Source organism: Betta splendens, chromosome 9, assembly GCF_900634795.4.
Source record: "Betta splendens chromosome 9, fBetSpl5.4, whole genome shotgun sequence".
NCBI classification, from domain to species: Eukaryota; Metazoa; Chordata; class Actinopteri; order Anabantiformes; family Osphronemidae; genus Betta; species Betta splendens.
This window is the reverse complement of record NC_040889.2, coordinates 22,935,953-22,958,930: the sequence shown is the minus strand read 5'-3', so window position 1 is coordinate 22,958,930 and position 22,978 is coordinate 22,935,953. Positions and strand designations below refer to the sequence as shown.

At 45.1% G+C, this 22,978-nt stretch overlaps 3 protein-coding genes across 5 annotated transcripts; all 3 read right to left on the bottom strand.

The window, feature by feature from the left end:
* Nucleotides 1–125: 125 nt before the first annotated feature.
* On the bottom strand, nucleotides 126–10,518 carry LOC114862799 (coiled-coil domain-containing protein 112). 2 transcript variants are annotated; one of them, XM_055511952.1, is made up of 14 exons: nucleotides 10,402–10,518; nucleotides 3,258–3,376; nucleotides 3,049–3,170; nucleotides 2,840–2,929; nucleotides 2,531–2,606; nucleotides 2,288–2,408; nucleotides 2,008–2,124; nucleotides 1,681–1,818; nucleotides 1,405–1,526; nucleotides 1,149–1,275; nucleotides 799–966; nucleotides 563–661; nucleotides 363–481; nucleotides 126–277 (listed from the first exon to the last, which is right to left on the bottom strand). In XM_055511952.1, the coding sequence occupies exons 1-14, from the start codon at nucleotides 10,462–10,464 to the stop codon at nucleotides 247–249; spliced, it is 1,512 nt and encodes a 503-aa protein (XP_055367927.1). In that variant the 5' UTR covers nucleotides 10,465–10,518; the 3' UTR covers nucleotides 126–246. The 2 variants fall into 2 exon arrangements, with proteins under 2 accessions (XP_055367927.1, XP_029019320.1); XM_029163487.3 differs by lacking the exon at nucleotides 10,402–10,518 and adding an exon at nucleotides 3,622–3,767.
* Nucleotides 10,519–12,068: 1,550 nt separating this feature from the next.
* fem1c (fem-1 homolog c) lies at nucleotides 12,069–19,027 on the bottom strand. The gene is made up of 6 exons (XM_029162136.3): nucleotides 17,681–19,027; nucleotides 15,263–15,432; nucleotides 14,985–15,173; nucleotides 14,366–14,877; nucleotides 14,054–14,230; nucleotides 12,069–13,965 (listed from the first exon to the last, which is right to left on the bottom strand). Exons 1-6 carry the CDS (start codon nucleotides 18,222–18,224, stop codon nucleotides 13,701–13,703), a joined length of 1,857 nt encoding a protein of 618 aa, XP_029017969.1. The 5' UTR covers nucleotides 18,225–19,027; the 3' UTR covers nucleotides 12,069–13,700.
* A 434-nt stretch (nucleotides 19,028–19,461) lies between these two features.
* Nucleotides 19,462–22,969, bottom strand: tmed7 (transmembrane p24 trafficking protein 7). 2 transcript variants are annotated; one of them, XM_029162138.3, is made up of 4 exons: nucleotides 22,826–22,969; nucleotides 22,321–22,525; nucleotides 21,841–22,086; nucleotides 19,462–21,587 (listed from the first exon to the last, which is right to left on the bottom strand). In XM_029162138.3, exons 2-4 carry the CDS (start codon nucleotides 22,477–22,479, stop codon nucleotides 21,351–21,353), a joined length of 642 nt encoding a protein of 213 aa, XP_029017971.1. In that variant the 5' UTR covers nucleotides 22,480–22,525; nucleotides 22,826–22,969; the 3' UTR covers nucleotides 19,462–21,350. The 2 variants fall into 2 exon arrangements, with proteins under 2 accessions (XP_029017971.1, XP_029017970.1); XM_029162137.3 differs by having other exon boundaries at nucleotides 22,803–22,885.
* Between the last annotated feature and the right edge of the window lie 9 nt (nucleotides 22,970–22,978).

The following is a 22,978-nucleotide window of genomic DNA, read 5'->3' as shown; positions in this document are numbered from 1 at the left end:
GAAGGGCAAGTAACTCTACTGTAAACCATTGAAGGTGACTACATGAATTGAACACAAAATTGTGAAACACACTTTTAGATCAGTTTAAATTAGTAAGCTTGACAATGAAGTTTTACAAAACCTCAAACAGAAGCACATTGCAGATTTATTTAAAGGCACTGTGCAGCTTGAAGGTCCAGCTTTATGTGTATATCAGCATAAGATATGACATGTCAGGGTAGTTCAGCTTGCTTTTATTGTTTCTCATCACAAGCCTTGTCTCCAGGTGGGAACAGCTCTGTAACAATAACAAAGATATCGGTGAGATAAAGTGATTCGGATTCCTGGTGTTTTCGCTGTATAAAAGGCAGGTGCAGTCTGACCTGTGAAACATGTGAAGGACAGGTCCTCCTCCTGAAGGTCCAACTTGTTTCATTCGTTCCTCCCACCCTTTAGTGGGACGAGTAAGCCTGGAGGGGTCTCTGCTGATGTGACCATCCACCTGAATGATAAGTAAAAACAGACTTTTTGAGTAACCATGTCAATATAACTTGAAATTTGTTACTTGCTTCCAACCCTTTACCTTATCTTTTAACTTAGCAACAATTCTCCTTTGTCTTTCCTCTTCCTCTTTTTCTCTCAACAATTTCTCCTGAAGCTTTGCCTCCACTTTCTGAAGATCCTGAAGAAAAACCAAGACAAACTGTGTTTGTACGTAATGTAATAATTTCTTGATTGTTCTTTTTAGTCAAATCCCATCAGAGACTCTGGACGAAATCAAAGAACTGGTCTCTGAACCTTGTAAATCACAAACTGTACCCGTTCATTAAAGCGTCTGATGCCTTTTGCTGCCTCTCTTCTTCTCTCCTCCATCTCCCTCTGTTCTTCCTCCATCCTTTTCCTCTTCTGTTCCTCATCTTCTTCTCTCTTCAATCTTAGCTGCTCCTCAATGGTAAGCTTCACTTCGAGCTGGCGACGACGCTCTTCCTGACAAACACATTAATTTGATGGTTTTAAAGACACTCATTTTACAACTTTTTATACTGATGCATGCTCATCAACCTAACAAAAACCAACAATACACATTCATATAGAAACCAGGATATGACAAGCACAACCTTGGTGTTAAATAACCTCAATTCTAGCCACGCACATATTTGCAACTGCACCTTTGCCAGCCTCCTCCTTTGTATCTCCTCAGACAGTCTCTGCTGCTCATCCTGTTCCTCCTTCCTTTTCTTCTCTTCCCTCCACTCTTCCAGTCTTAGTGCTGCCTCCCTCCTTTCCTCCTCAGCTCTAAAACAGAGTGGATAAAACATTGAAAGAAGCATGAAACGAATGTCTCAAAAGCAAATGCACCTTTTATTGAAATGACTGTGTGTTCCACTTTTTCAGCTTTATGCTAACATTCTACTTCAGACTCACCTTTGTTGCTGGACCTGGCCCTTAGCCTCCTTCTCCCTTCTTTCTGCTTGCTCTGTCTCCTCCTGTTGCTGCAATCTGTTTTGGCGTTCCTGATGTTTGCTGGCTTTCCACCGCTGAATAGCCTAGTACATTGTATGTGGGTAGTTTTAATAGAAAACCACAACTTGTACTGTAATTAAATAAGCAGTGTGTGCTTACTACTACTACTTACTACTGCTATCTTTACCATTTGATGTTAGCTATTAAGCCTGTACAGGTTTAATTAAAGTTCTCTACCTCTCTCTTCCTGTCCTGGAGGCAGATCAGTTTTTGATGCCAGTCCTCATGCTGTTCTATCTCCTCTAATGTTTTACCAGGAAGGTACAGTTTGGCTTCTTTTTTATAGGCTGGATGCCCATTGTGCTTTGTCCAGACCTGTAATTAGAACAGATTAGATTATCTCAGCAATTTTAAAACATACATCTTTTGATACATGATCGACTGTGGATGCATGAAGCAAAATAGAGAACACTGTACAATAGTTTCTGGAGTGCTCAGTGACTGTGAGCAATGATCTGCAAGTGGAACATGGTAGGACTGAGGCAACTTACAAAAAGGTCTTACTTTCAAAAAGGCTTGGTGGTCATACTGGTCCCAGCCACCATAAATGCCTCCTGTCTTCTGCAGGAAAACCTCCAGGGCTCTGACTTCTGCAGGGACGTCTCTGTCCAGGGGTCTAGTCTAAAATACATACAATATATATAAAAATGTCATTAACACAATATTTTGTATTAACTCTTAACAATAAAAGACAGTTCATAAACAATTTGCTTTGCAACTGTAAATGCAATTTTTTTAATTGAAAACAATTAATAATAACAATAAGGCGTTCTATGCATATGACCTTCTGAGCTGTGGTTAATTTTGGCTCTGAGTTCACAACAAGACTCCAGTTTTCAAGCTTCTTTTCATAAGCAGTTATCTCCTGCTTGCATGTCTTCTCCTCCTTCAAAAGTTCCTCCAAGCTTAAAGGAGCAAAGATACACACAAATTATTTCATCATATAACAATCATATTTTGTTGTTGTTAAAATGCGTTATATTATATATTAAAATGCGTTATATTATATAAATATTTAGTGCATTACCATGAATGCTGCTCCTCTTTTAGGGCATTGATTGATGTTTCCACTTCTGACATTATTTCCTTGAGTCTTTCAATCACTAAAAAAACAAGGAAAAAAAAACAAAAAAACATTATATTAACATATAATAATAATCCTCATCATTTCACAGAGCTATGCACTAACTTACAAAAGGATTAATAAATCTACTACAAAAGGATAAACACTGTTGACACAGTCTAAGGAGCACAAAAGTTAAGTTAAAACATACAACACAGAGTCAAATAAACATTTTACTACCTGTCTGCCATGATGTTCTCTAATGTTACTTACACTCAGGAGTTGGCTTTACATCAATAAGCTGCCTCTGAAATCTTCTCACTCCATTATGAATCGTCACCAGCTGTTTATTAAGGTTAATCTCTAGAAGGTTGGAAAATAGAGTTGATGATTTTTTATTCACAGGTTTTACTTTGAATATAAAACAAAATCTATGCAAAGAATGTCTAAATAAGACTATGCAACTACGAGTTAGGTCTTACTCTCTGCACTTCTCCTTTCCTCCAGCACTTTCTCATACTCTTCCAGTTCTGTGGACACATCAGACCAGCCGTTCTTTCTGCACTGAACACCCAGCGTCCTCTCCTTCTCCAACTTCTCAATCCTGTGATGGTTGATGGAAAAAAGATTTAAAGCATTTTTTGCTCATTTCGATCGTAGCGTCAGAATACCTCTTTGAATCTCTACTTACTGCCTCTTGTTCCTGTGGGCTTCCCTGAAGAACAGCGCGGCTTTGTGTGCGGGATCCACACCGTCACTGCAGACAGGGGATGTCTTACGGGCCTGTTGGAGTCTCGAGTCTTCCTCTGTCTGTTGAACCGGCATTTGTCAAAACAAAAAACACACACCGATAGTTGTGAAATGCAGACAAACAGTACGAATAATGTTGAACTTCAGCGACGCCGCGTCCGATAATAGAACACGGCACCTGTCCCCGCTAGCGTTAGCACACCTGTTAGATTTTATGGATTTTAATCAACCTGTTAGAAAGTCGACTGAGCTGTACACATATGTCAGTTAAGAGTAAACGTAGTAAAGATCTCTATATTAGCTACCGAGTAATGTTTATCTGCAGATCCTGTGGTTGCTAAGGCCGCCATCTTTCACTGGACCTGATACAAAAAACTTTATTAGACTTTAGCTATTTGTCAAACTGGCCTGCCGTTAGCACCAAGTGTCGGCAGGGGGCGCTGTTCAACCTATCAGGCGTGGCCACACTGATCCGCTGCAGTTCCTCCGAAACCTCCTGTGACTCTAATGTGACGTCAACCAATAGTTAGGCTGAGCTCAGTGGAAACATTTAACATATGATTTACAGGACAACTGATAACAGTCCTGAACTTTATAGCAAAGGAGCAAACACAGTTGAAACCTCTCAAATGAGTAACCCATAGTGGCTTAGAATTAGGAGATCCACTAACTTAGGCGTTACTCCACGTGTTGTAGGTTGTATAACAAGAACATGGTGGCAGGTGTACACACCTGTTCACCTGGTTATACCTGTATCCTCATTAGCCTGTGTGTGTGATACACCTCAGCAATCTGCTGGCTGTGACTCTAATATGTATCCTCCTTCCTGATGACAATGAAAGTAATATGTAAAGCCTGAAAACTTGTTCTTGCTTCTACTCCTTAAAATGTATGGATTAAATGGGCCAATTATGGACATTTCCACTATTTGACAGATTAGGAGTGCCTTTGAAACAGTAACTGTAAAATAAGCCCATAAGATCAATTCTTATTAAATGTATGTCTACAATATTTACATATTTACACCACCGTTTTTCTCTGAGTACATTTTTTAAAACAGGAAAATAGCAGTCTGAAAAATATAAATATCTGCCTGAACTTACCATCAGTGATTTACATTTTCTTTGTTGTTATATCTACAAATATGTCAGGCTTCAATAGCAAGAAATGAACATTTAAAGCATTTTCTGAGGTACCACACCGTACTACAACAAGATGTTGAGAGATACTGGCCGTGTTGTCTAATGAGGCCTTGGTTATTTCCGTAACACTCTTTTTATGATGGCCAACAGCTATAATTATTATTAGCGCTGGCCTAATGACAGTCAGAGAGAGAGGAGCGAGAGAAAGAAAGTGAGTGAGAGACAGCATAAAATAGAAAGCTGATTTCATTATGGAGTGCAGAGATTGGGGATGGTCTCTCCCAGGAGAGTAGAGGCAGGCTTGTCATCACAGCAGAAATAGCAGCCGCTCTCATTAAAGGAGTGAGTGACCGCTGGCTGTCTTTATTCTCAGACAGGGAGCCGGCCTGATCTAATGAATGAGATAATGAGACGAAGCATTAAATGAAAGTCAGTTTTACAAAGCAGGGGTTTTCCAGACCAGCGGGGCCTTGTTAGAACATAAAGTACAGCAACAGTGGAACGACAAGGTCAAATATGAGATGAGATGAAGTGGTTCTTTTTGTGCTGTGGCCTTCTGAGAAGAAACGGATGGAGAGTCTTGGAGACAGGTAGTCTGTCCAGGTAAAACCGGGTAAAACTAGCAGGACCACTGTGTAAGAAATACACAGAAGTTCCACCGTGTGAGCACATCTACTGTGAAACACAGGCGAGAGACTACAAACCCACAACTCCACGACCTTTGCCTTCTTCTCCGGAGTTAATGGGCTGTTGGATCCTGTAAGCCGAGATTCGTTTTTTACTTTTATCGACGCCGAGCCTTTTCTCCTGCCGGAGCTTTGAACGGGATGAGCTTGTTTATGACATCCGACATACACACTCGCACGTGTGAACCTCCAGTCCGTGCTTTGTCTGGATAGAAGCTGACTGCGTGTGGAACCACACATAAACAACATAGCATCAATGTGAATACACACACACACACACACACACACACACACAGCACGTGCAGTTCGTATGTAACTGAATCATGGACATATTTTACAGTGTATACAATTACAGAACACGTGTGTGTGTGTGTGTGTGTGTGTGTGTGTGTGTGTGTGTGTGTGTGTGTGTGCGCGTGTGTATATTAGTACATGACTTGAGCTGTTTGCGGTCAGGAGCCTGGGAAGGCACGGGGGAAAGTGATCAGTTTAATTGCTTCTCCTGCTGCGCAGCAGAGTCTCTCCGTTTCTCTCTGTGACGCAAACACACGGACGTGTTTTAACCGTGTGCGTCTCGTCACTCCCTCTTTAAACGCACTCATTGTGGAGGCCGTGCACAGGGACTGCATACGCGCCTGTGTGTGCATGCATACTGCCCGTGGTAAAGGGGTCTGAGCTGACTTTGCCTCAGTCTTCTACTGACTGGTCTGCAACACTAATGCACTTTGCCATAGAGTTCAGGCACGGACCCAGTAACACCCAGAGCTGCAGTCCAGTTACACAGTGATCCTCTGACCTTTCATCCAACACCAGCAGGAGGCCGGCGGTTCAGCACGTTCAGCACTTCAGCCCAAACCCACACTTTGTATGGAGCTGCTGTATTACTGGACACTTACACTGTACTTGTTGCACTTATTCCTGCGTCGTGAACATGCTTGTTGTAACATGATTCCATAGCCCTTGCATGTTAATCATCTAATTGTTGAACGTGGGTGAACAGCGGCCACACCTCCAGCCATCAGATATTTATTGGGCCGTCGTTATGGTGTCGAGCCTGTAAATCTGCCACCGCTTGTTTTACTCATATGATCTGCCGTCCAAGTGATGGGCTCACGTTCCCACTGACACACTGTGGGTCCGTACCGCACCCACACACTCCACACGCTGATGCACACAGCTGTGCGCTCAGAGACACTTCTGTTCCTATGGCTGTGCTTTGAGCAGAGACAAACATCATGATTTGGTAGTTTTTCAGCAGCTTTCGTCTTTAAATACTGTCTTAAATCCTTAAAGTGGTCAAAGAAACAGACTGTATACGCTTTCTGTTCTCTTTGGTCCCTGTGCAGATTGAATGATTTTTACATTGTGTTCATAAAAACATGCATGGGCACATATCTAATGCAATTCCCTATTCAATAACAATGTTCTGTAACTGTCTAACTCGTCCAATCTGATAAGTCAAAGACAAAAGTACAGTCCTTGTAAGTGGGTCGCTCCTCCTGTCAGAGACATGTGTCTGCTCCAGCTCTGAATAAAAGGACACCTCCCTCGCAGCATCATCTGCTGTCATGGGATACGCACACTCTGGTTGCCACGTGAACGGCAGCCGACGCTGCCCCAGAGTCCGTCAGGGACAAGACGAGGTTCTGTGAGTGTCCTGGGTTTTCCCAGTTCACGCGCCGATATTTTCTGATTTTATCTCAGCACCGCTCATTTGACATGATTATCTCGTTAGTCAGGGTCGCGGAGGTTCAGTTGGGCCCAAATGGCCCTGAACAGCGGCACATGGTGCAAAGATGTCACGCGAAGGCGTTGGTTAGTGCACAGTAAATCGAATTACGGTAAAATGCCACAGCAAATGAGGAGCCGCAGCCGAGGCCCGGCTGCTGCCGGGTTTGTCCACAACGGAAGGACAGAAGGTTCACGCGAGGAGAAGCGGGTGGATGGAGGAGGTTTCTCAGTCGCAGTGAGTGTGAAGGCTTTAATGAGCAGACCTGCTCCTCTAAAGTCCCTGTGGCTGCCTTTTTATTAGGTGAGATAACGCTGCACGCTTTTATTTTCACAGAGACCAAGTTCACTTCCTGAAGGCAAACTCCTGGACCTCGGGGCTCACCAGGTCATCACCTCACCTGCTCCTGCAGGTTCAACTGATGAATGCACGTGCTCCCGCTAAGAGAGGCGAACTGGGATTTCTATTTTAACGCCGCGCACGTGGGCAGACGGGCTCGCGCTAGTCCCCTCCACCACACCCCGAGCCGGCTTTCTCACACACCCTGTGCCCCTGAGGAGGCAACGAACACACCTACCCGTGCAGCAGTTCAGCACGCTGCAGTCGCCTATTATGTGTGGATGGAGCTCGATCTGAGGCATTCTGACTCCGTTCTCATTCCTCACTTTCGCGTATTCGCGTCTCTTATAACCGGCGGTTCGATTCACACGTTCCTCCACTCCGAGCAGACTCACGCCCACACGGTTACAGTTACATTACCAGATCCGTTGAGCGCATTCTGCTGACACGGCAGAGGTCTAATAACGTCACTCCCCCTCACTTTTCGCTGTAAACACACTCCGACGTGACGAATTCTCGGCTTCCGAGCCCGATCTGTGCGTTCGCCTGCGCGCGGAGACGTGCGGGACAGCGTCAGAAACCAAGACGTGCGGGTTTAAAGTATCAGCGGTATCGGTGCGGTCGTGGGTAACGGACACCGACGGGCCGCGGCGTCTACTTCACCCCGTGGACATTGGATCTGGCCCCGTGTGCAGCTCAGCGGCCAGAACCGACGCTACCGTCGCTCTTTGTGTAATTATCAGCTGCCGAGAAGTGTCAGGACAGAGAAGACGGGCTGTGTCCGTGTTTTATAAGGTTCTGCGCACAAATTATAGCGGGGACATTATTAGAGAGTTTCCGTGGGAGTCAGGTTGAACCCGGCTGCAGTAGAACAGAGCGGGACACGGTGTTGATCCGGGCGAGCGCTGACGAGGCTGCGGCTCCGCGTCTCCGACCACGACGGCGCCTTCATCCGCAACGCTGCGCGCCCACGTGCTCCATTCGGCGCCGCAGAGCCGCCCCCAAATCCCGGGGAGGGCGCAGCACGGCGGTGGTTAGATGCGGGAGAAGGTGCGGTGTGGAAATCAGGGATCCTCAGAGGAGCGTGGGCGGCCCTGATGAGTCAGTGTTGCTTTGTGGCAGATGGTTGGGCATTGGCAGCGAACGTGGGCACAGCCGAGCGCTGAGAGTGATGGACCGGAGGAAAAACGGCTTTGTGTGTGTGTGTGTGTGTGTGTGTGTGTGTGTGTGCGTGCGTGCAAGGTGCGTCTCGTACGAGCAAAACAACACTAGCATTCCACCGCTAGTCTCATCCTAAGGGGTGTTTTTCCTTGTGCGGGAAAAACGTGAACGCCTCTCGAGATAAAGTCATCGTGACAAATCACAGCGTGCAAACTTTGATATTTACCTTCCTGCTCGCTGAGTCACGCTGCCTTTTATCTAGTCTGCAGTTAGTGACGTGCAACTGCAGCCTTATAACACAAGCACGTTATAATCGACAGTTGACGTGAAGTCACATATCTTTTATTATTATTATGACAGCATCCAGGTTGACCTGAGCGTCGTGCAGGACGCTCAGGACAAGACGCCAGCGTTCACAGCTGTAATGAGGCAATTAAGCGTGTAGGCAAGTGCACTAATGGGGGATCCTCACTGGAAGGAGAGCCCAAAATAGACCCGAATGGGGTGCGTATCGTGTAACAGCAGCGTCCTTGGACCGAGTCCAGACAGATATGTTTAATGCCTCATAATATATCTATGCTGTCAGCTAATCCCAAATGTCAATAAAGTATTAGTGTGTGTGTGTTTGGGCCCGAGATCCTTTTTTCCACGAGCACATCTTCCTCCAAACTATTCCCGCGTGCGAGTGAATGCGCGTTCGTGTATGTGTTGTGCTAATCACTGCCATGCCAGCTAAGTCTCCCTCTATATTTATGTGAGTGCTGTTTGGACAGCTGGCTCAAAGTGGAAAAGTCTCGGTGCCAAACTCTTGTTGCTCGGGGGGCGCTGGTGTCACGCACCGGTGGCGAGCGGGATGCCCAGCACCGAGCGGTGTCAGGCTGGAATCGCAGCGATCCCCATATTAATGCCCCGCATATCTGTTACAGCTGCAGGGGCTCCTACGTCATCGCTCATGTCCCTCTCAGTCGTCGCCTTCTTACTTCACGTCCAGCCGCCGGTGCGCCTCGTCCGCAGGAATGCGCCGCCGGAGCGTCAAAGTAGGCGAATCGACACAGCGAACGGGGTGCGTTTGGATTCCGCGTCGTGCCTCCCGGATGCGGCGTCACGCTGTTTCACTCGCGCGCTGTTTTAACACGTTGGAGGTGAACTCCACGGGTTTGGTGCTAATTAGCTCCACTGACAGGTCTCAGCGTGTGGCTGCGGGTCGTCTTTCAAGTCAAAGCGAAGAGGCAACACGGTTCGTTGAGAGGAGGGTGCGACCTGAAGTGGGACAGATGTTAACATCTGGCAGTCTGCTTTAAGGACAGCAGTACATTCTTACCCCGGAATATGTGCACTTTGCACAGGAATTATATGGTATTATATTTCTTGAAGGGCCACGGTGAACGTTCGATCTGTGGTTTGTTGCTCATTTAAAATGAACAAGTGGATCTGGTGAGTTTATCCACAAAGAGTGGCTAAAATAGTCACGGGCCTTGGAGCGGACAGCATCCTCTCCCGCTGCCGTGGTGACCAAGGCCGCAGCGCGCGAGAGCAGGAGAAAAGATAGAAAGAGAGGGGGCGGCAGACCGAGGGCTCGTGACAATAGCAGAGGCAGATGAAGGTAGAGAAACGGAGACAGCAATAAAACATTGAGGAGCACGACGGGCCTGATTTCTTATTCATATCTCCTCCGTCGTGCTCCGTTACCGCCCCGCTGCCTGGGTGAAACCCAACCGAGGCGCGCGGCACATGGACACGGCGCGAGGCACGAGGACGGGACGGGTGTCTGGTGACCGGGGCGAGTTCACCGGCAGGTAGTCCGAGACGGAGGAGCACGCTTCATGTAGGACAGCGTTCCAACGGGGCATTATTCGCGCCTAAATATAGACGGCAGAGAAGTAGGCTGAGCCGACAGCACCGCCGACACGCTGAAAACAAGCCATAACGCGGAGCCCCGCGCACAGCGAGTGTCATCCGTTTCATCTCCTCGCGCCGCTCGAGCACAAACCGAGTGGTTTCGCCCCACTTTCCACCTGTCACAATTACCGTTTTGCTGCAAAGACGCGTCGCCCCGGGTCGTAGTGCGCGCGCTCCCTCGTTATTCGGCATCTACTGACGGCCCGCGCTGAGGAGCTCGCGCCGCCTGGACGCTCGCGTTTCCCGCCGCGCCGCGACGCCACGCGACAAGGCCCGACTTGTTCCAGGCAATAATGAGACGCACCCACGCCGTAAACTCCACAGTTAGTGAGTGAGAGTTCTTAACATTCCTGCCGAGGGAGACTGAGATAACAGGTTGGGAAAATAGCACATTTATAGACGCCGGTCGATACGGAGGCCAGTAAAAAGGAAACACCCGCCATCTTTACCGTGGGCTTTTAAGACCGAGCTAATCCTGGGTGTGGACCCGACAAAGCGAACCAGTGGAACTGGCAGTAAATCACACGAACATACGCGCTTTGAGCCTTTCTTCTTCCTGCTCCGCGCAGATCCAAAACAAACACAGTCACAGGATTGTGTTTTTCTTTATTTACATCACGGAAATCTTTTGTTTCACCGCTGGTGACGAGCACAGCACGCGCACACGCTGAGTCATGAAGAAATGGCCGCCTTTCACAGAACGAAAGGTGCGGCGGCCACCGGTGAGAAAAACGCAAGGTCATTTTTGGCTTTGACTTGGTTCACGATCCAGACATATTTCTGCGCTGACGTTTAGACAAAGTGACAACTGTAAAGGCTGCTTCAGCCTTTACGCGTCACCAGTAGCTGCATTTTAGTCATAAACTAACAAACAGAGACCCTGACGACTGAACAGATCCCTGGACTGATGTTCACATTTAAATACAGACGAGTGCTGTCCACGACTGGGCCTCATTCTGTTGCTCTGACGTGACTTCCTTGCAGGCAGGATAGTGACTGTTAGTTCAGAGAAGCGTATCTGTGAACGATTTCATTACAGCTCATCAAAGTTATTTAACTGGCTCAACGACTCAGTCAATGCTGGGGCCGTGCTATGAGCTTGACTAATGCGCCAGTCCGTGTCTAAGTACTTGTTTACTTCTGTGACCTGACCTATTGAGGAGGTAAGTCTTTGGAACTAGGTCAAAGCCGTTTTTCATTTTTTAAAAACACTGGACACCAATATGAAGCAAACGTTAATCCTACAACTTTTGCTACATATTGGTGAATAGTCTGCTCTGTTTGGACCATTTTAAGCTGTGTATTAATCAGAATTGTGTAATAGATAAGAGATTTCTGAGCTCCGCTCCAAAGCTGGGATCTGTTTTTCCTTCCTTGTGCCGCGGCCAAAAGCAAACACATTTCATTTCTGACTGAAAATATTTACCCAGTCAGTCAATCTCTCATCAGCGCTAAGCAGCCCAGTCCTGCGCTTCACGAGTCACCGTTTCTCTATCGCTTTAAGCGCGGCGTATTGAACAAACACGCCATAAATCACAGTGTGCTTATTTGGGACAGTTCTCGGAAGCACAACGTGCAAGGTCCGAGGTTGCTCGGGACACATTCCGGTCCAGAGGGGTCCTCGGCGCAGCCGCTCCCAGCTCGTGTATCTGGAACAGGCTGCCGGTGAGGCCCGGTGACTGTGCAGTAAATAGCAGCAGGCGCACAGCATGGACTCCAATCAGTGGAACTCCAGCGACATCCACAAGCCCCACAAATACACTGGTTAAGGAAATGAAAGGCACTTGGACAAGGAGACAAGTGCAACATGGGTTTATTGTCAAACTGGTTATTAAGACATGAACTTGATTAATGCCATATCAAATCTTAAACTCCACTGTAGTAAAGTGCAGATTCAAATCAAGTTGCCCTGGGAGTCCTCATACATTTTCTATGTCTGGTTTTGAACTGTCAGGTTAAACAGACTGCAATATGAAAACCTATGAATTATGAAAAAGCCCTTTTTTTCAACCCACACATCTAAAGCTAATGTGCAAAAACAAGATTATCCACAAAGCTTTACTACGCTGTACGTCGAGGCGCCCCCCTACTCATCTGTGTCTTCAGTTCAGGTACAACTGGATGACAGTTTTACAAAATGTGCAGAACTATACTTAATGTAGTTTGAAAGTTAAGTGTCTGCAGTGACCGGTTGGGTGATATGCTGCTGATGCTGCACATGCACAAGTCAATCACCTACCCAGACTTTTTAGATCATGATGATGAAAGAGCTTTAAAATGGCTTTTTTTTTTTTTAAAGGTGAGCCATTTTTGAATATTAGAGGTCACTTCTGAGTACAAGCCTTAACACCACAGAGGTTGTAGACAGCTTGGCCACTGTAGTTTTCAGTGGCAGTCATGTGCGTTATGGAATCTCCATGAGTGCCACTTCATTCGTTCTCAATCATCGGCGTAAGCTCCACAAACGCTCATTCACACACGCGAAACACCATGTGGCTCCCACTCTCGCAACAGTCAGTACAATGGTTTTGCACCCACCTCCTCCTTTAGGGTGAAGCAGGGGGTTACTGAAGGAAACGGCAGCAATGAGGTAAACACAAAAAGTCATGAGATATTGCACAGACAAGTGCGGGCACAGAATACAACAGTCTCTCCAACAGCCTAGCCTGTGCATAGGAAGAATAAAGCACTTATGGTGTTCTCTCGCTCTCTCACACACACACACACGGCTTCTTGTAAAGCTTTGTTATACACTAAAGGTGGACAAATGAGTTTAGAAATCACACCATTTGGCAGATATTCAGATTTGTAGGACAATAAAAGGTATTGTAAGAGTACAAAAAAACCCTAATGATGACTGCGCAAAGGTCCATGACTTTTGGCAAAAGTGATGGGACAGACAAAAAAAAAAAATATAACCTGAAGTCCCAGCATATGTAGAAACGCCTCAATCCTTGCTTTGAGAGGAGACAAGCAGGCAAAGTTGAGGCTGGGTCAAAGCCAGCATGGAGAAAAATCTCTCAAGTTTCATTCAATAAATAGCAATGTGGAATATGCAAAAAATCCATTCTCTTGAAGCAAAAATATGTAAACTCAGCTCCTCTACAGATACAGCTGTGTTTGTCCATGTTGCAGTTCTCGCCTAATCTCCACGGCTCAGGCTTCATGAAGGAGCAAGCGGGAAGAAAGCCGACACTTATTCCTTCATTAACTCCAATCATTTCAGTCCATCCAGGTGGAATTAGTACATTATTGTGCACACAAGTCTTCATACACAAAGTTCAAAGAATTTGCAAACCTTGGCTACAAAGTTGTGTCTTTTAGCTCACCAACCACACTGGGTCCAGGTGTTGAACCTTCAACCTACCTAAAGTAATCACCCCCGTTCTGTTCTCGTCCATCCATTCCTCCGCACTCCTTCCTCATCATTATCTGTGGAGCAGAACAAAGGCCTCGAGTTTCTCTGGGATGTTTCCTCGGTAGTTGAGACTGTGCTTGACGATGGCCCTGGCGGCTAGGCACTGCAGAGTCGTGTGGTTGATGGGCTGGATGACGTTCCTGGCCAGCTCCTTCTCGTCCAGGAGGTCACAGGCCGTTTGTTGGAAGGCGTTGGTGCTGTCGAAGTGAGTCCCGCAGGAAATCAGCAGGTTCATAATGTCAGGGTGGCCATTCGATGCAGCTATGTGGAGGGGGCTGGAGGAAACATAGACAATAGATGAAAACACCAAGAGCAGCCCAACATATACATGAAAAAAATAATCCTGACCTAATCTAAACAGACCTGTTGTCATCTTCATCCCGACTGTTGACATCTGCCCCACACTCGAGAAGGATAGAAGCCACCGTCAGGGAGGGGAACTTGCAGACGGGATAGCGGCCCACACAGGTGGTGTTACGGTCGACGGCCAAGTGTAGTGGACTGTAGCCGTTCTTACCACACGGCTGAAGCTTCAGGAACCTTAATGTGGGGGGGAAGGTCAGTGTTTTAGTCAGGAAATTAAATTATTACGTCAACGTGTAAGCTTCCACTATGAGAGACTGCAAGATATCTTTGATATAGATACAGTATGTTATGTACATTACAGAAACACACCTATAGATGGTTTCCTTCTTGAAGTGGTCTTGCTCTGCAGTACACGGCACCTTCTCCAAGAGACAGATGAGGTGCAGAATTATGGACAAGGCCTTGCTGAGCTGGGCGGGGTCGGGAGGCATGGGCCCGTTTTGCTTGATCGCTCGCTCGATCTCCAACACACTCTTCGACAGAATCCCCATCAGGTCTTCAAACGACACGGAGGTTCCCAGGAGCCCCTTGGCGCGGTCCTGCAACATGAAGGAGAAGAGCTCGGCGAACGACAGCAAGCTGGAGGCCGTCATGGGGCTGAGGGGGTCCAGGTTGCTCTGCTGCATGTCCAGCGCGTACTTCCACAGATTGATGCAGCGCTCAAAGTTCCCGGAGTCGGCGTAGACGGCACCTCGGTAACGAATGTAGTAGGATGTGTCGGGATGCTGTGGCCCCAGGATTCGCTCACGGATGAGCAAAGCTTGCATGCGCATCTCATCTGGGTCTGATATCAGCCCGTCAAGCTCCTCTCCGTTTGTTACCTGGGAAGGAAGTACAAGTTGAGACATCGTGGGACTTTTGCCACCTGTGCAAATAAATTTTTTTCATTTCTGCTGCGCCTGTTCAGAGTAAAAATCAAATGCCTCACCTCTCTGGCATAGTCGTAAGCCATGATCAACTGCTTAGGCTCCGGTTTATGGATGACGTTGTTACTGTCCATGTACCTGAGGTCCATGGCTCTTTTCCAGTATTTTAAAGCTCCGAGCAGATCTCTCTTCTTGTCCACAAATGTGGCGCCCAAGAGCTCCAGGGCATCGATGCGTTCCATGTGGCTCGTCTGTAGAGAGAAAAAAACCCAACAGTCCCATTTTCACAAAATAAACATTTATTACGTGTCACAGCTTTGTGCACATCGGTGCACCTTACCTGCTGGTGTGTGGTCAGGTAGTCTACAATGTTAGTGTGGCCCGTGACACTGGCAGAGAGCAGGGGGGTCATGCCGTAGCCGTCCTGCTCCATGGAGGCCCCATACTGAAGCAACATCCGCATGATTTCCAGACTGCCTGACTCAGCGCAGTCATGAAGCGCTGTGTTACCTGAGAACAGGAAGAAAAAAAAACAAAAACACGGAACGTTAAACAGGTTAATGGTTTCTCTGGTAATCAATGGGAATCCACCGCGGGGCTCTGCCAAAACTGAGCAGCAAGTGGATTTCGCAGTACAGTGTTTCTAAGATAGATCAGGCTTGAGTTAACATGACATGTGGGGAAGATTTTAAATAACACCAGACCAATGTAAAAGAGATTGTTTAGTCTTGAGATAAGAAAACATTAATAGTTTGAGCTTTACCTGCTTCTTATTTACAATAAAAACAATGTTGATTAGTTTAATAGAGATTTGAAGTTCCTTAACAGAGTTTTACATCCTTATCCAAGAGGTACTCAAGTCTCCATTTACACCTTTAACTTTCCCTTACATATTTAAAAGGCAGATCAGATTATATCAGGGCACCTGTGAATGTGGTTGCTGAACTATTTGCCAAGTGCTCATTCCTCAGTGATTCCCTGTAAAGGGGAGCGAGGTCATGCTCACAGCATGTGGTTGCCAGTCTTGGTTTTGATCTAAACTTCGCACTGGGAAAGATCAGCTGCAAACCTGAGCCCAAATAATAATTATAAAGTGTTTTCCCACACCAAAAAAAATAAAAAAAATCAGATATCTTTACACATGATGCAATATTTTACAGCCTTGCCTGATTTGCTTTCACTTTGCAGACACTAGTTTCCTGAACAGCTTTCGGAGCAAAACAGAGTGCACTGAGCAGTCAAATACTGTTCTGATTATTCTGAGTAGACAAAACATGTCTAACACACACACCTTGAATCAAAACAGTATTACGATGTCTGAAAACTAGGTTTATATAGGGAATAAACTAGTCCCTATCACCTGTTTGAACTCAATTTTGACATGACTGACTTGACAACATTGAATAAGAAGTAGGTCACTTGGTCCAAATAATCAAGGTCAATTTATAAATATATGAAAGGCAAACAAACAAACTTAAACCATCTTCTATTGACCTCTAGAAATTAAGATGTAAACACGTTGTGACAAACCCCTTATATTTCACAACACAGACATAATATTCCTCCTTTATGCTGGTTTGCTTTCATTCCCCCTAGTTTATTAAAACTGGTCAAGACAAACTGCATTGATATGGCAAGGTGGTTAAAAGGCTTACAAACACAATAAACATTGTTTGTGCTAATGTTAAGTAACTGTGACAAATTCAGAGTCTTTAATGAAATTTGCTGCCGCAAGTTATTCCAGAGACTTCCAAAGACAGAGATTAGCCTCAATACTCATTATGAGCCACAAAGGAGAACTTAGGCTACCTTAAGCACCAAAGAAGAAGGCACATGACGCATTTTATTAATGAGAAGTGTGTTTGTCTGAAGCAGTTTCGAAAGTCATTCAGCTGTAGTCCTCGTCAATCATCAAAAGGATGTCCACAGTTTATTCCCATATTAAATGTAATATGGCTGCCCCTTCCTGTTGGTTTAGCCGTTATCAAAAGTCTACTTGTAGTCACGTGTACTGCTTGTATGCAACAGAGCATCTGCTTGTAGCCCTCCTATTGGCGACGAGACCCCAGAGTTAAGATTTTAGTGTTCGGTTTTAAAGGACATCAACATAATAAACTAATGTCTGACATCAGCAACAAAAAACTAAATGAACGCCACCAATACAGAGGAGGCATGATCATTTTTATAAGCACCTGTCAGGAGGGTTTTGGTCCAGCTGTCCAGGAGTAATTTGATGTATACTTGACTACAAATACAGAGTGGGTATTTGTGTAGGTACACTAAAATGAGTACATACCAAAAAAGTGTGCGATTGGACAGAAGACATGTGTATGATGATTTGTCACGCCTAATAAAAACTAATCAAATTTCAAGTCCACTGCAACAAATAAAACACATCTTCTGACCTTCTTACAAAGCAACAATGTGACAAAGTGCTTGACAGAACTATTCAAACACAGGATGTCGCCCTCCACACCCCAGTTCTGTAGTTGTTGCACAAAGCAAAAATGTTTTAAAAATAAACAGATGGACAATGTTAATAAATGCCATCTAAGGAGAAAGTAAGCTCCTACAGACACACCCACAGATGCAAGTTGACGTAATGAGCTTGGCAGGTTTCCATTGTCAAACAAAATGTTATTGTGTGGAGTCATTTTAGATGGAAATATAGAAATATTTGAATTGTTACAACGTGGAATATGCAGAAACCGTTTGTCGGCACCGAGGGTCAGATGAACACAGCTGTACCACTACTCACCTTTTACACTTTTCCTGTTGACATCTGCCCCCTTCTCCAGCAAATACTGCGCGATCTCCTTGTGTCCTTTGTAGCAGGAAATCATGAGGCACGTGTGGCCGTGTCTGTTGGCCACCTCCAGGTCAGCTTTGTGCTCCACCAGGTACTTCACAATGTCCAGGTGGCCGTCGAAGCAGGCAGCCCGCAGGGGGGTGGAGTTGGTGAGGGTCGTGCTGTTGACGGAGGCCCCGTGGCCCAGCAGGGACTGGACCACTTTCAGGTGACCCGCCGCCGACGCCGCCCAGAGAGGGGGCGCCCCTTCGATCGTCTCGCCGTCAAAGTTCACCGAGCCGCCGACCTCCACGGGAGCGCTGCAGCACTCCAGCAGGTACTCCACCAGGTCCAGGTGGCCGTAGCGGGAGGCCATGAGGAGCGGGGTGGCCCCGTTCGTCTTCTCGCCCATCAACTTGGTCACCTCGAGTCCATCTTTGTTCTCCAGCAGCTTCTGGAGCAGCCGGAGTTTGCCGTCCCGGGCCGCGTTAAACACCGCCGTCTTTAAATCCATGTCTGAGGGGCCACTAAACGCGGCGGCACCCGCGCAGCGCTCGGCTAATGGTCGGGGGTGTAGCGAGTCCGAGAACAGGAGGAGCTCGGGACCCTTTGTTTACAACAAGCTCCGACTTTCTAGCCAACGCTAACGTTCGGATGACAAACGCGCGTCCGTCCAAACGTCAGCTTTCACAAACAGTATCGACAGCTTGTGAAGTGAATGTTTAACTATAACTGCGCCGCTTGATGCGACCCTTGTTCCAGTGATGCATCAGTCGCCGAGTTAGCAATGCGGCTAACCAACTTCCTTGATGATTTTAGCTAACAGGCTACCTTCGCGTTCGTTAGCTCGCCTAGTTACTCAACACCTCTTCACGGAGCCGATACTCATCCGCTGACACGTCCTCGCCTCCAAGAAGCGCTCCCCCGTTAGATACGATTCCTGCGCTTGTCATTGTTCTCCGACATATGCCCGCGACGGTGTTTATTTTCGCTTTCCGAGGCCAGAAATGTAGAAATCCACCCCCACTCGTCACCCCGTGCTGGTGCTAGCTTAGCCTGGGAAAACGACGTCCGGCCATGGGGGAAAAAAAATCAAGGGAAATCCCGGATTTCCAAGCCGTGGCTCTTTCACAGACACGCCAGGAAACGCACCACCCTCGTTACCCCCTAAAACAGCGACTAATAACCGTCCGTGTAGCCGCTCCGCCAGCTGGCACAATGATCTAAGCAAAGGGGAAGGTAAGAAGGGAACGCTAGCCACCCACGGCTCGACCGGATGATCACGACTCAGCTTCTGTCAAATCGCAAACACAACGCAGTCTTTTCTCTTGACCACAGCGAATGATTGACACGCGAGCGACCAATCACAGAGCAGATAGACTATCGTTACCAATGACACAGTACAAACACATAAAAGACCCTGGTGAACTACGTGGGACGCATCTGCATGAAAGATAGTTACTATAGGAAGATAAGGCAACAATAAGAAGCCGCAAATTTAATCGTTTTCTGCATCTGCCTGAATAAGAAATGCGTTCAAATACACAGCCTGATGACTGTGATGGTCGCGACTATACCGCCCCCCACAGAATAACAGAAACACTGCAAGAGGACGTAACCAGAAAAACAACACAAAAACAATACTCAGACATTTTCATTGGTTTAGTCAGGAAAACTATTTTAAACGCTCTCTGCATGTTAGAGTATAAACTAGTAGCAAAACAAAGCAATTAAAAATAAATCTCAAGACGTATATATATATAGTTCTTTAATATGTAAATACAGAGTCTCTGGAATCAGTTCTTATCAAGTAATACAGTTTAATTGGTTCAAACAGCATTAAATGAGCGGCCTTGAATAGGGATGGGTCTAAAATAACCAATTTACATAAGAATTCTCACATTACAACAATGACTTCTAGTTCTAGTTTTTGTATCTTCTTCACTTTCTTTTTGTGCTGTGAAAATACCATATATCCACTGAAAATGACTGCCTATTCTCATATTTCAGCTACATCTGTGTCTGAGAAATACATCATGAAACTTAATACAACCAGGATGAACTCAGCCTAAGTTGTTGAGTAGTTGTTAAATAGTTGTTGAGCTTCCTGAAAGATTGTGTTACATCAAAACCTTGTCAAGATTATTTCTTACAGTTGGTAAATGAAACGGGTGACCAAAAAAAAAACAACTATTAGTATGTGAATTCAGCAATGAGTGACTACAAATACAATTAAGTAGAATTACCTTATATTCAAGACATATTTTACAAAACATGAACTTCACAAGTGTTGCATAAAACTCAAGAGGACAACATAAGCCCACAGGATAAATAAGATCCTACACGTCACACAATAAAGGAGAGAACTAGCTTCACACAATTTCGTGACATATTGCTGCATTTCAAACTGTTGGTACCAAACCTCAACAGACAAAATGTGTCATAGTTTTTCTACCAGACCAAGGCACAAAAATATTAGGAAGGCCCTAGCTGTAATTATAACAATTTTAGCAAATACTTCATCTTGATCCAGTCAGGTGGAAGCATTATATTAACCTGAAGAACATTTAAGTAATTAGAACACGCAGATCGTGTGCATCTCTAAATTTAAGCCTTGTCAAACTACTGTTACAGTACAGTTTATTCTGTACAACTATCTAATAACTTGTCTAAAATGACAAGGTTAATCAAAGCAACCAGTGTGTAAGTTTCACTAAATGCAGTGGTGTTTAATAGTAAAAAAGATAAATTCAACATATTTTTGTCTATAACCAAACATAAGCCTTCTGAATAAGGTTTTGTTTCTCTGCCACATACAGCTTTAGAGACTTTTTAGAGACGGTATTATTTGAATGAATATTTGTACACTTAGTTACAGCTTTCAGTCCAATGGATATTTCAGTGCATAGGCTGGTCAGAAAAACTAAACAGCTCAAAGAGACATAATAATATTAGATGGTGGACTGATAGGACACAAATAAAATAACACAGTCTGAAAACATTCTTACTAATTATAAAGCCAGCCATTATCTATATGTGTTAATTATTTAACATGTTCCATTACCTGAGGAGATCTAAAGTAAAGGAATGACCATAAATGTTACAGAAGTCAGAAGCCAAAAAAGGTGATGTCCATTGCAGCTCCATTAAAAACCACTACGATTAGGTTTTGTGTAGTAAAGAACCATGTTGAACTGTCACTGGATTATCTCCATGTTTCGCATTGATATTTTGGTTTTGAACAACAGCAGAAATCTAAAAAAATCTGTAGTGGGTTTTTGATTATAGTAACACAGAAAATGACCAGCCTTATCCTTTGAGTTTTGCTTTTTACTACTTTACATGACCAGCTGCTAGAACTGTTTCCAAAAACATATAGTTACAATCAAAACAACAAAGACTTTCTTTGTGTCTTTTTATCCGTCAAACAAATTTTAAACACATAAAACCCTTCCGCTAAACTCTCATTTGCATAAAGTTTAGAAGAATGGCAGTGCTGAGTGCATGGGACATGTCAGATTGTACGACCTGGCAATTTAATACGATCCAATTTCAAGTCAGCGCTGCTGTTCCAACCAACTTTATGCACACAAGCTTATGTTTAGATTAAGTAATAATTCAGATCAGAGCTCAGAGACTGTTAAGATCCAACGCGCGTTGTAGTAGTTTTCTTGTCAGAAAAGAAGCTTCTGAGCAGGACCACCTGGCTGATGCTAACCACCAGAAGGATGATGGCTTCTCCAATAGACCAGAATGCAACACGGGTGTTGAGGTCCTCTGCCCGACTGCGTCCTTGTGCCTCACGGAGGCGAAAATGTGTCTGGTAGTCAATGACCATTTTCAGGGCCTCATGGATGGACACACAGGCGGATTCCATCTGAAAAAGAAAAAATATGAAATTTAGTATAATAAAAAGATGCACCTACTTACAACAAGTTGACTTTGTTTCAAACAAAACTTATATTTATGCTTCGGTAAACAAGACATTTTAAGTTTTGCTTTTCATGACAAAAATGTAATAGTCAAACGAGACACTCAAATTTCCAACACAATAAAGTGCATGAAAAGAACATTTTACCCCCCTTCTCTCTCTCTCAGACACACATACAAACACACACTTTCACACTCACCTGAGTAAGAGCAGTGACTCTGTTCTCATTAGGGAAGAGTGGAGGGTCATCACCAACTTGGAAGTCGAAGTAAACCGTCTTGTGTGTGAAGGTGGAAAATTCATTGCTGAAGCAGAACTTGTAGGTACCATTCTTTGCTGCCGTGAATGTGAAGCTGTCATATTGCTTCTTCATCTCCTTGTAGAGTGTAGTTCCATCTGGATCTTCCAAACGACAGTCCACATCATAATGACCACCAGTCACCACCTAAAAATCAACATGGAAACAATTATTTAGAAACACAATTAAATATAATAATCAATTTGAATTTTACATGGTCGTTGTATATTGTATCAGATAACAAATAGGCAAAAAGATAGTATAAGCGAAATATGCTATTGGTCTGAAAACACAAGCTGGAGGCAATTCAATTCTTTCTCTAGCAATTTCTCTTTTTTAGAATAACTGATAGTGTTGTCCAAAGGAGTAATTCGCACGCACCTGAAACTCAAGTGTACACTTGGTGCCAAGTATGATGTCTTCGTAGAAACACTGCTTGGCGTTGTCCGGTAGCTCAAAAGTTAGCTCTGAGCTCAGCACCCACCCACATAGCAGCTGGGCCCACAGCACCTGCAGTATCAGCCGAAATGATCCGTACATCTCGAAGACCCAAAGTCAAGAACTTCAAAATAAAACCTCCGCGAACCTGTCAAAGTAAACACCAACAAGCGTCAATCCCATTAAGTTAAAAATCAGAGTGGTAAAAAGACAAAAAATGGTGACAAAGCAAACCCGGACGTTGATGATATGTTAGCCTAAAGCTAACTAACCAGCTGGCTAGCTTTCATATGTTGGAGACACAAAGCCACATCGGATTTGTTACATTTTACAATATCTAGTCTGTTCGAGTATTAGTGGCGCATTATTTGTCGCAGAAATTCTAGTAAATCTGAAATTTACGTTTCTCATGTTCATTATTTTACCTCAGTCAGCATTAGCTACTCACCCCAGACTATTCACCCGGATGCGACTAATTCTAAGCAACGTATTACAAACGGAAAGGGCATTGGCTGTCAGTGTCACTAGCCCGCCTTCTTCTGTCTCTCATTGGTCAAAAAGGAGAATGCTTAATCACGTGGCCACGTCCTCACTTTTGGTA